At 46.8% G+C, this 12,293-nt stretch overlaps 4 protein-coding genes across 4 annotated transcripts; 2 read left to right on the top strand and 2 right to left on the bottom strand.

The window, feature by feature from the left end:
• Window positions 1–50: 50 nt before the first annotated feature.
• grk (gurken) lies at window positions 51–2,047 on the bottom strand. The gene is made up of 4 exons (XM_017149327.3): window positions 1,874–2,047; window positions 1,478–1,742; window positions 328–957; window positions 51–264 (listed from the first exon to the last, which is right to left on the bottom strand). The coding sequence occupies exons 2-4, from the start codon at window positions 1,545–1,547 to the stop codon at window positions 65–67; spliced, it is 900 nt and encodes a 299-aa protein (XP_017004816.2). The 5' UTR covers window positions 1,548–1,742; window positions 1,874–2,047; the 3' UTR covers window positions 51–64.
• Window positions 2,048–2,798: 751 nt separating this feature from the next.
• Window positions 2,799–6,063, bottom strand: D12 (YEATS domain containing 2 homolog D12). Its single transcript, XM_017149364.3, has 2 exons — window positions 4,985–6,063; window positions 2,799–4,920 (listed from the first exon to the last, which is right to left on the bottom strand). Exons 1-2 carry the CDS (start codon window positions 5,861–5,863, stop codon window positions 2,965–2,967), a joined length of 2,835 nt encoding a protein of 944 aa, XP_017004853.2. The 5' UTR covers window positions 5,864–6,063; the 3' UTR covers window positions 2,799–2,964.
• Window positions 6,064–6,125: 62 nt separating this feature from the next.
• Chrac-14 (DNA polymerase epsilon subunit 3 Chrac-14) lies at window positions 6,126–6,702 on the top strand. Its single transcript, XM_017149365.3, has one exon. The coding sequence runs from the start codon at window positions 6,205–6,207 to the stop codon at window positions 6,589–6,591; it is 387 nt and encodes a 128-aa protein (XP_017004854.2). The 5' UTR covers window positions 6,126–6,204; the 3' UTR covers window positions 6,592–6,702.
• Window positions 6,703–6,890: 188 nt separating this feature from the next.
• Window positions 6,891–11,134, top strand: mus201 (rad2 superfamily protein mus201). Its single transcript, XM_070212870.1, has 4 exons — window positions 6,891–7,097; window positions 7,160–7,335; window positions 7,407–9,545; window positions 9,824–11,134. The coding sequence occupies exons 1-4, from the start codon at window positions 7,010–7,012 to the stop codon at window positions 11,102–11,104; spliced, it is 3,684 nt and encodes a 1,227-aa protein (XP_070068971.1). The 5' UTR covers window positions 6,891–7,009; the 3' UTR covers window positions 11,105–11,134.
• Window positions 11,135–12,293: the final 1,159 nt, after the last annotated feature.

The following is a 12,293-nucleotide window of genomic DNA, read 5'->3' on the forward strand; positions in this document are numbered from 1 at the left end:
AAGTTGTTTCCAAATCAAAATCCAGAGGAGGACCACCTCTCCTATTTTCGGAGGTCGGTGTCTCTCAGCATCTGACAAAAAAGCGCTGCTTGTGCAGGTGTAGTTGTTGCTGCTTCCGGCGATAGTCCGGCACATTGCGGAGCATGAAGACGGCTGCGAAGAGCACGTAGAGCGAGGACAGCATGATGAGAACGGGGAAGGAGAAGACGATCTGCGCCATCCGGACCTTCCGCTGCACTGGAGTGGGCGTGTAGACGTAGTCACCTGCGAAATGGTTAACGATAGTATATAGTTTTTATTGATAAAGCGAAAGTAGAGACTACTTACCATTCCAGCTCTTGTAGGCGCACCTCTCACCATCGTAGTCGTTCACACAGAGGCACGAGTGGAAGACTGTATTGTTGACCATCGGATGCTGGAAGCAGTGGCCGCCGTTCAGGCAGAAGCTCGAGTTGTAGGCTTCGCTGCAGGGCAGCATCTGAATCTCGGTCTCCTTGTCCACTGCGCTTGGTGTGCTGGTTTCGGGCGGACTGGTGGAGCTCTGGTCAGGTGGCGGTTCCCCAGTGTGCGTGACGGTTTGGGGTGTGGTCACAGTCTCGGAGGCGGCGATTGGTGTGCTGCTACCGCTGGACAACCAGTCTGCAGTGCTGGATCCCAGAAAATCTGTATCTGTTTCCTCGTCAGGATCACCGACCCCAGAGTCGTCCACAACTGGCTGTTGGGTAGCCGTCTCCGGTTTGGGATCCGTTTCGGGATGCAGCTGCTCGGCCGCCGCCTCCTCCTGTTCGGAATTCTCCAGCTGCTTGCGCTGCAGCTCCAGGCGATTGAGCAACTCAACCGCAGTCTCCTGGATCTGCTGCTGCAGCTCGTGGGCATGCTCGTGCATGTGGCTGTGCTGATGCTGCACAATTTTCAGCGTATGCTCTCGGAGCAGTAAGATCCGGCTCGAACAACAATCTAAAGGATACGTAAAAGTGTGGTTAGGAAAAAGAAAAACCGTACTCCACACAGAAAAAATTTAATTATCAAATAAATCGAAATGCGCAATAAAACCGAACTTTTTTTTTTATTTTAAAAATAAATATAAGATAAATTTACGTTATTTCCAAAATATTTCAAAATGAAACGGTTGGCTAAAACATTTTCATTTTTATTTACATATACCTATTGAATCTGTGTTTTTGTTTATGGTTAATGTTCAAAACTCAAGATCTCGGAATAGAACAAAACATCATTTTTTTTTTCATTTTAATTTTGTAAAAATAATAATTAGTTATCTGTTACCAGTTTTAAAATTTAAATTATTTAGCTTTAGTTACAAAAAAAAGGGAAATTTCAAATTGGTACAGAAATATTTCGACCGTTTTTCAGTTTTTTCCCCGTTAGAAAAAGCTTTTGTCTGAGAACCTGGCAATACTGTCACCGCTTTTTCTATATTATTGTTATCTAAATTCAGGTGGTATATAGAATATCTTACCTGTAACGGCGACAATTGTTGACAGCACGAAAATTACTTCAAATATCCGAGTAAATGGGATTTGCATCATTGGAAAACGCTTGTTTGGCGTTCCGAAAAAAAATCAGGTGGGCGGACCGATTGTCCACCACTAGGAAAAGTGAGTCAATGGAGAAGGGTCAAAGCGATCTAGGGATCGAGCGGCGGCGTGCTGGCCGCAAATGCAATTTGGCGTCGCAACAGAAGCAGAAACATACTACACACTTGCATCTCCTTGTGGATTTTACTGCAAAATAAAAATAGAACATTTTAGCGCCTCCACATTTTCTGTCGCACAACCGCACGCACACACCAAAAAAAAAATAGCACTCAAAATTCGGTGATCCAAAAGCTTAATATAGATTATTTTAGACGTACTGGAGCAGCAATGTCGCCTGGGAAAGGCTTCGACATTATAATTACTATAATGACTCGTGAATCATATTATGTATCGAGCTAATTATTTGGTTAATTTAGTGGGCGGCAAGCGCGGGAAGCGGGCTCTTCTCTGCTCCACTGTGATTCTAGGTCTTGTTGCGCGCACGTCGGGAAAGAGACTAAGGAAAACAGAGCCAGAGAAACAGATGGATCCCATCCCGATCTCATCGGCATGCGCCATGCCCATGCCATGAATATGAATGAAATCGAGAGGTGAGCGGGGAAGAGAGCGAAGAGAAGGCCCCCAAAGGCGAAGAGTGTAGTGCAAAAAAACTTACAAAAAGAGCATAAAATATGGAAGTTAACCGTTATTCTATCTTACTGCCCTTCCATGGGAGCTCTTTTTATTGCATACTTATAGGGATAATTAATGATTGATTTATCCAAGTGATTTCGATCGTTAGAATGGGTTATTATTATTTTTTTTTGGTAAAATTTACATGCCTCACAAGAAAATAGTTCTTGTTTTCATGTTTGTCGATGTCATATAGTTAAAAAAAAAGAATCCCGAAATCTGCGGGTCTATATTACGACGAAAAAACATAGAAAAAGAATCTGTACTACATCCCAAATTTCCAATAGATTTGTATTTAAATCTAGAATCTAAATTTTTTGATGATTTAAATAAAAAAATCATAATAATATGTACAATATCTTCTGGATCATAAGTTTAAAATATTTCAATCCATTAATAGTAAGGACCACATTGTATAAACCCTTTAGAGTCATCCAAATTTATTTTTCAGATTTTTCGGTAATTGAACATTTTTTCAAGTAAAAATATTCACAAGTTAACTGTTTCCCAATATTTGGTTACGTTTTTTTCCCCTTCCCAATGGCCAAATTATATTTCAACCATTAATAGTAAAATCTTTATTTTTTCTGTATTTTAATTTAATTAATTTATTGCTTAACCTTATGCTTACTAACGAGTACAAGAGACTAAGTAGATATCGACTAATATCCCAGTAGAATTTGAACTATTACGCGCACTTGATAAAAAATAAATTCAAAACTATGGCAACTGACCATTAGGTTTGCGGCTCCAGGGGAGAAACACCCAGATGGGTGTTACCCAGGAAGTCCAGCTCGGAGTACTGGCGAATGACACGGCCGATGTCCTGGGGCTGCAGGCACAACGGAGTATTTCCCACCGCCGCCAGGGGGAGCTGTTCCAAGGTCTCGTGCTGCAGCTTGGCCGCCAGGGAACGGCGAACCAAACGCTCTACAAAGGTGCGCAGCACCTGGCCGAGCACGGTGAGCGCCACTGGCTGGGAGACGCCTGGCGGAGATTCCTCGGGCTCCAGGCTGATATTGATGTCCTTGCACATTTCCTGAACCAGCTGCAAGGCCGAATCCAAGTGCTTCGGTGGAGGCAAATAGAGCAGTTGACGATTGCTCACCGTTTGGAGGGATCTTCTCGTTAATTGAACCTCTTTGGAGGCTTGCGAATGAGGTTTATCCACGCCCAGCACATCTATGAACTCCTTGTCCCGCATCTTTTGATCGTGTCCCAGTAGCCGTTGCGTTTGTTTGGCTATCCAAGCATCCAGACGATTGCCTGAGGTTAGACTACAATAGGCGGAGAGCTGCGGCTGCGGCTCGCCTTTCAATTGCGCCTGCACCCTTTGAGCAAGTTGCTCCTCGGCCTCCAGCTTCCTCTTCCGCTTCTTCTCCAAGCTGGGCAGGACGACCTTGAGAGGCGGCGTGTAGCCATGGACCCTGGCAAAACCCACAATCTCACGCAGACTCCAATAGTGCTCCTTGCCACTGACATCCAGCTGCTGCAGCTTGTGATGCTGCATGAGACAGCGACGCAGGAGGCGGGCCCGCAGGTATTCAAAACACCGCTGCTTCAGGGCAGTCAACTTGTGGAACTCATCGAGGGTATTACAGGTAAAAGGATACTCCTTCTTTTGATCCATCGCTGTTAGCGGCAGTCGCCGCAGGAGGAACTCCACGGCACTGCGCATATTTCGGAACTGGGCGCTGCCAAAGATCTGCTCCAGCCTTCGAGGTCGCGCATGTTGAGTTGCTTCCACAACTGAATGCGAAATATATGATAGCTTCTCCTCAACCGCGCCACTCATGTTGGCATAGCCATGGTCATGCTGCATGCACTGTAGCAGATGCCAGCGCGTTAGAGATGGCGGTTTCAGAAGACTCAGTTGCGGTTTCAGCAGCGATTGTTGCTTGGCAGCCTGCTTGAGCTTCCGCTGTAGAGGATCGATGATGTACAGCTTGCCTGCTCTCTGGAAAACCACATTCTTCTGGCCATTCTGGCCATTGCGCACTGGCTTTATGGGTGGCCTCTCCGGCGAGGTTTCCTGCTTCACCGGCGAGAACTCCAGTTGCCTCCTCCCCGGCAAAGATTCCTGCCTGGGACTCCTGCCATTCACAGGCAAATAAACCACCGAAGGTCGAGATGCGCTCACCGGAGCCGCATTTAAACGAAGCTGCGCCCGCGGAGGCGTCGATGGCGGCTTTCTGGGACTGTAGCTCAGCTTCAGGGGCTCCGATACCAGAACCGTCGGTTCAATCTGCTCGATGTCGTCGCTCAGTTCGATTTTGTTGATGCCCGCAAACAGATTGTCATCCAGTTCCTCCTTGTTTTGAGTGATGGAAATGGTACGCGGCTTGCAGGATTCAAGGGGAGTGGCAAAGGCTGCAGGTTCTAATGGAGGAGGAGCAGCCACCGGAGAAGCAGGGAGTGCAGGCTTTACACTTTTCCGCTTCGTCAATGCCTGCTCCGCTCTTAGCCAGATTTCCACAGTTGTTTCTGCTCCCATCGTATGCAAACCACACATGGTTTTGTCCAGCACCACCGTGTGCATCAGCTGCACGGGCTTCTGCTGCAAGTGATCCTGAAAGAAGAGCTGGATGCGCATGGGGAACTCGCCCCAGCCACGTCGATTTAGCTGAAACGGAGGACTGTGCACGTCCACAATGTCGTTGGGTCGGTAGGAATGATGCAGGTGAAAACGCACCTAGAAAGGGAATAGAAGAAAGGGTTTTAGGAATCACTCTTTAGGTTTCTAGCGGAATTCCTACCTTCTTAATGTACGTTCCCAGTGGTTGGGGAAGCCCTTTGCCTTGTACGTAGACCAACCACTTGTAGATCAGAGCCTGCCCATTTGTGGTCTTCGCTCGGGAACCCTCGCCAATGTACTTGGAGGTGTTGCCCACGACGAAATTGAACTTGTTCTTGTTGTTCAGCCGCGAGGCATTCAGCTCCAGTTGCCTTTCGTGGGCCTGGCGACTGGTGCAGGGCTGTTCCTCCTCCAGCTTGACGGGAATGGGAGGTTCCTTGTCCTTGGAGTGATCGGTAACGATTCCCTGCTCTTTAATCTTCTGCTGACGCCTCCTTTCCGCCCGTCGATGGGCCGGATTCCTGAGCCTAATGGTTTGCTTGGCCAAGGTGGCCGCCGTGCGCTCTGGGAGATGATTCTGGATGGGAACCGGGCGCTTGCCAACGATCTTCTTGATGGCCGGATGCAGGGGCAGCTGGGGGGCGGACACATCGTCCGAAAATAGGCTATCGCCGCGCACCTTGGCCACGTCGGCGGCGGTGAGGGGAACCTGTTGCTTGCGGTAGTACTCGCTGACCACCTGGTAGCGCAGCTTGTCCAGCAACTGGCGCCCCTGCAGCAGTCGTCGGTCGATCTCGGCCAGCTGCTCCACCTTTTGGGTGATTTCCCTTTGGAACTCCAGACGCAGGAGCTCCCGGATGCGCTGCAGTTTGTCAGCGGGAGGAGGAAGCTCCTCCGTCTGCTCCACTTTGGGTCGCTTCCTTTGGAGTGACGGGTCACTCTCCTGGCTCCCAGTTTCATCCTCATCCTGGCTGGGAGGAACATCCGACTGGTGATAATCGGGATCGTGGTACTCGCTGTGCCTGCGCTTCTTTGGCGGCGTCGCCTGTTGCTGCTCCATGTGCGTGGTCGCGGGCGCACGCACAGGGCTCGTATCACGTGAGTTCGGTGGGGAACAGCTTCAAGTTTGGCCCGAACCGCTCCTTGCACATTTAGGCCGCGATTGTTGGCTGTTATTTATGAAAATGTGTGTAAACAATTGACGCGAACGAGGGGGCGCAAACAGAATTACATTTTGGGGGGGGCGTTGCCACTTCGACGCAGTAGATGCGTGCATGCAGTCGTTGCCCAACACTAGCCGCCCAGCTGATTGTTCTTCTTCTCTTTACGCGGGAAGCAGCGACGCCGCCACGGGAAAACGGAAATACTTATCAATTGAAACGAGAGATTAATAGCAGCGCAATGGTTGAACGCATCGAGGACCTCAATCTGCCGAACTCCGTGATCGCCCGGCTCATCAAGGAGGCGCTGCCGGAGTCGGCCAGCGTCAGCAAGGAGGCGCGCGGCGCGATCGCCCGGGCAGCATCCGTGTTTGCCATCTTTGTGACCTCTTCGTCGACGGCCCTGGCCCACAAGCAGAATCACAAGACCATCACGGCCAAGGACATCCTGCAGACCCTCACCGAGCTGGACTTCGAGAGCTTCGTGCCCTCGCTGACGCAGGATCTGGACGTCTATCGCAAAATGGTCAAGGATAAAAAGGAGAGCAAGGCCAGCAAGAAGGACACGAGCAGCTCCGAGAATGCCAACGCCAGCAGCACGGCAGCCGCCGAGGAAGCGACCGAGTGATCGCAAGAGATCCTAACTAACTGATCCGGAAGCATTGTCATCTTTAGTCCTTAAGCGCAAAACTAGTATTAGGCATTCATCTATTGAACATTAAATATAATCAGTATCAGAGTTACATAAGTCTCTTTATGTAAAATCAATCAATCAAGCAATCATTTAATTAATAATAATCAATATTATAAATTATAATATTCTAGATCGCTGATCATATATTTTAAATAATAATTATGTGACTACAAAATCACTCTTTTCAAAGTCACTGCCTTGCGCATCACTGCTACTTTGACACGTGCCTTTCCAACACTACGAACAGCTGTTTAAACCGATCGAAGCCGCGTCTCCCAAGCTCATTGCAAAAAGTTCCGTGTATATATTTTATTATTTTGCATGTTTTATATAGGAAATATTTACTGGAGCAATGGGTGTTACGGGCCTGTGGAAGCTCATCGAGCCGTGCGGCAAACCTGTGCCCGTGGAGACTTTGGAGGGTAAAATTCTGGCAGTGGGTAAGCTTGGATTGCGCAGTTTAATGAAATAGTTTCTCATTGGAGTTGTATTTCCCTTGCAGATATCTCTATTTGGTTGCATCAGGTGGTGAAGGGCTTTCAGGACAGCAAGGGATCGGCCCTGAGTAATGCCCACCTACTGGGGTTGTTCCACCGCCTCTGCAAGTTGCTTTACTATCGTGTGCGACCGGTTTTCATATTCGATGGTTGTGTGCCGCAGCTCAAAAGGGACACCATTGTGGGTTGATTTGGTAGCTTCCTCTGGGATAAATCTTTAACTTATTATTATTTTTTGGTTGACCTACCCAGGCCCGTCGCCAGCAGCAGAGGAACAAGCTCAGCAACGAAGCAGATCGCATTCAGGCGCTGCTTCTGCAATCCCTGGCCAAGGAGAAAGTGGTGCAGCAGGCGCTGGGCAAGAATGCGGAGCTTCTGCTCAAGTCTCCGGTGAAGCGACCACCGCCAGCAAAGAAGAACGACGAGGATGATCTGTTCAAGCTGCCGGAACTTCCGGCTGCAACGGCGGAAGTGGATAAAACCGACGAAAGCGAACAGGACACCAGCGCCTCAGATAGCTCTTTTGACGAGTCAACCGCTCGGCATTCCTACAACTCCAGTCTGCAGGCCATCGATGTGAAGAGTCAGCACTTTCGCAACCTGCCCGCCGATGTGCGGCACGAGATTCTCACGGACATCAAGGAGACGCGCAAGCAATCCTCGTGGGGCCGCCTGCACGAGTTGCCCGCCCGCAGCGACGACTTTGCCTCGTTTCAAATGAAGCGGCTTCTCAAGCGACGCGCCGTTCAGGAGAGTTTGGAGCAGGCGGAGCAGGAGATGGGCGGTCACACGCTCACCTATTCGGAGCTGTGCGACTTCTTCAGCGAGGAGGGCATCGTCACGCCAACGGCCATTGAACAGAGCACCCGGCAGATCAGCTCGGATGAACACACGCGATTTCTGCTGGTCAGGGATCTTAAGAAAAAGGCTCTGGAGAGCACCAAGCAGGAGGTGAAAGTAGAGATGATTGAGGAGCTGCCCGAAGAGGAGGAGGAGAAGCCCAGCACTTCCACCAAAAAAGAGTCTGAGGAATATACTGACCTGGGCACTGAGTTCGATGAGGATTTGGCCAAAGCTCTGTCCATGTCAATGGAGGAGACCAAGGTGTACGACGAGAAGGACTACGAGTACGACTCGGATCAAGAGTTGCGGCTAAACCGGGCTCAAAGCAAACAGTTGCGCCATGCGGCCAAGGGACCTGCTAGGGCATATATGATTGAATACGGCGGAATGAACAAGGAGGAAGTGGGCAACATCATGGAAAACACTCAGCTCAATGACACGCAAAGCCTGGAGAAGCTGCTCGAGACCACCACTGTGCCCGCAGACATGGCAAACGATTCGATTGAGGAGGCCAAACTAATATCACAAGCCATCGAAGAGAGCAGGCAGATCTCCCAAGCGATTGAGGAAAGTAAGAAGAGTCCAAACGAGGATAAGGTGGAGATGGTAGATACAGATACCGATTCAGACTTGGAAGAAGTTATGGAATCCCAAGAGCCACCTAAAGATAAAGAAACCCTGCAGATTTGTGTAGACATCACAAAAGACCTAAAGGACTCCAACGATCTGTTTGCGGATATATTTGAGGAAAAGGATGCCAAGGAAAGCGATGATGATGATGATGACTTTATAGAGGTTAAAGATAGCGAGGAAATGGCACTGGATTCTCAAGATAATGATAAACCCAACAAAGATAAAAGCATGCAGGAAACTACTCAACTTAAAGAACATTTTGATGAAATTATCGAAGTGAAAGACAGCCAAGAAAATATTCCCTCAGAAGTAAAACCGAAACCTGATCTAGACTCGATTTTAAGCGATTTAAAAAAGGAAACCGCTGCTGTTAAAAGCATTCAACTAAATTTAACTGAGGAGGCAAAAGAAGTACCCAAGGTTGAACTAAGTTCTATATTAGATGATCTAAAAATGAAGATGGCCGAAGTTAAAAACATCAGTCTGGATCAAGTGAAACTAAGCGATAGTGCCATCGTTTTATCCTCCGACGATGAAGTGGCCTCGAAAGCCACGAAAACCGTTTCCAAGGAGGAAGTAATTGAATTGTGCGACAGCGACGATAATAAACAAAACCGCATTTCACCGAACAAAACGCCCTGCAAGAACAAGTCGATTAAGGATTTCTTCGACACCAGTTATGTGGTCAAGCGAACGCCCGACAAATCTCCAGCGGCAGATAAAACGCCTCCTGGAACACCCAAGACTCCGCAGCCCTTCTACAGAAAAAGAACACCAAAGTCTGGACGTAAAAGGGCAAATGATGGGGAGGAGGATAGTGATGAGGAGGTATCTTCCCCGAAAAAATCCAGTAAGGCTTCAAAGTCACTCTTTGAAACGAAGGAGACGGAAAATAAAAAGACTGTGGATCCTGAGGTAAGTTTAGGGTTAAGGGAAAAATAATCAGTTTTTATTTATTTATTTATTTATTTATATAAAGCAAGCTTAAAGTTAAAACTATAAGCTAACTAAGATTAAGAGCTCTAGCAGCTAAGGCCTTCATCTCGTCTGAGGTGTCAATTTAGATACATTTTTATTTTAATTTGGTCTTTTTCAAGGTGTCGAATTAGAAAATAAATAAGTAAATTGTTAAGCTTAAGAAAGATTCGTTGAATATTAAATATCAATACTAAAATTGCTCTTAACTCTTGCAGGAACTTATAAAGGATGCAGCCGAAGCCCTAAAGTCGCAGAAGACCTCCGAGGAGCTGCATGAAATGGCCAGCAACTTGGCCCAGGAACGCAAGGAGCTGGAGATCGAACGCAACCGGCAGGACCGCATGGGGATGTCCATCAGTCAGCGCATGAGCATCGATTGCCAGGAGCTGCTGCGCCTTTTCGGCATCCCGTACATTGTTGCGCCCATGGAGGCGGAGGCGCAATGCGCCTTCCTCAACGCCACCGATCTCACCCACGGCACCATAACGGATGACAGCGATATCTGGCTGTTCGGCGGTCGAACTGTTTACAAGAACTTCTTTGCCCAGAACAAGCATGTGCTGGAATTTCGGGCGGAACAAATCGAGCAAACGTTCAACTGCAACAGGGGCAAACTGATCCAGCTGGCCTGCTTGGTGGGCAGCGACTACACCACCGGAATCCATGGCATTGGTGCTGTGACGGCCCTGGAGATTCTGGCCTCCTTTTCCGGCCAGGAAGCGAGTGTCCCAAGTGCCTGCAATCAATCGGTGCTGCAGACATTGATCAAGTTTCGCGATTGGTGGCAGGCACACAAGAACAGTAATCTTCCGCCCGGCAGCTCAGCAAGACTTTCGCTCCGCAAGAAACTGAAGAACATCGAGCTGCACGAGGGATTCCCCAATGGGGCTGTGGTGGAGGCTTATCTAGATCCCACGATCGACGACAATCGGGATGCTTTCAGCTGGGGCACACCGGACGTGGAATCGATAAGGGAATTCACGCGAAAGTCCTTCGGTTGGACCACTTCGAAAACCGATGACATTCTCATGCCGGTTATGAAAAAGATCAACGAAAAGAAGATCCAGGGATCCATCCGCAATTATTTTACGGCCAAGAGTGCTTTGCGAGTTCAGCAGCCACAAGTCAGTAAACGTGTGCAACTGGCGATTGATAAGATGTCGGGAAAGATCGATGACACGCCGGAGAAGCCAAAGAAGGTGACACGCGCAAAACGGGCTAAGGCTGCTCCTGTGGCAGGTGATAATGTAGAAGGCGAGCCTGCAACCTCCCGTCCCAAACGTGGCAAGCGAAAGTCTCCAACTGAATCGGAAGTGGCGGATGCGGAACAACCTTCTACTTCACAGTTCGCTACTTCAAAGCCAGAGAAATGTCCTCGGATACCCAACACCGTGGAAGTGATTCCTCAGAGGGAAAAGGACCTGGAGCAGATGCGTCTAAACAAGGCCAAGGCAGCGGAGATCCTAAAGAAATCAGCGAAAACCAAGAAAAATTAATCTTACAAAATCGAATAAATATAACTTTGAAGAAATTATAAAAAAAAAGTTTTGGGATCCTTTGAGATTTTTCAGAAAATTTCTAAATTTAAACTTGGGGTAAGTTATAAATTTTCGGTATTTGAGTGATTCTTTGTGAAACGTATCGAGATTTTCTTCATGGTCTCAAAACGATATCTAATTTTTATGACACTATCACATTATTTAAAAAGGATTTTTTTTTTGTTTAATTCATTTATAATTTTAAATATATAAAAAAATATTTTTTAAGATTTTAAATATATAAGACATTTGTAGATTTTAGGCTTTCGCAGAAACTTTGAGAATAACATCAGTTTTTTCTTTTATTTTTCTTGAGCCGGGTTTTGTTTGTTTTATACTTGCGATACCATACTAAGCATGGCTTTCAAACGAAATTATGGTCGACCTTTCACTTACCGGATACAACAAAAAAATCTCCAATACAAGGGTTTTAAGAGGCACAAGACGAAAGCACATCGATTGCAAACTAGCTTACACAGTCTGTTGGCGGATAAGAGCACTTTATTTAAGACGATTCATAAGATGACTCTCCATCAGAATCGATCCATGCTAGCTCAATGCATTAAATTAATACGGAGTCAAAACCGACAGCTGCAAAAAAATTATACGCTAGAGCAACGCAACAAAAGAAGGCTAAGGAATCTTTTACGGAAATTAAAAAGTCACAGGTCACACAGCCTATTTCTCAGAAAAAGTTTAAACAACTTAAAAAAATCCATTATTGAGCATTTTTGGACTCAAACCCCAATAAATACTCACGATGGACCTTTACAAACTAAACTGGAGTTTTTAAGAATTTTAGCTAACAGAAATTTAACAGAAGCTAAAGAATGTGTGAAAGTTACAAAGGATATGATGAAAATCCATGGAAGAAGGGAAAATAGGTCCAGAAGACGTACACCAAAAAGTTCCTTTGAAAAAGCTATATGGGAGTTCTTTAATGCTATTGAAATCTACAATAAAAGCGAAACAAAAAAGAAAAACAGTGAAATTATAAAAATTCCACGTCCAAAAGGACCTTACAAGGTTCCCAAAAAAAAGGAATTGGGGGCTATTTTTTCTAAACTTGTAGAAGAGGAAGCTACATTTAATAAACACTCAATGAATTTAAACCAAAGAAGGAAGAACAAGGATACCATTATTTCTT

This window comes from Drosophila takahashii, chromosome 2L (genome assembly GCF_030179915.1).
Source record: "Drosophila takahashii strain IR98-3 E-12201 chromosome 2L, DtakHiC1v2, whole genome shotgun sequence".
Classification (NCBI taxonomy): domain Eukaryota; kingdom Metazoa; phylum Arthropoda; class Insecta; order Diptera; family Drosophilidae; genus Drosophila; species Drosophila takahashii.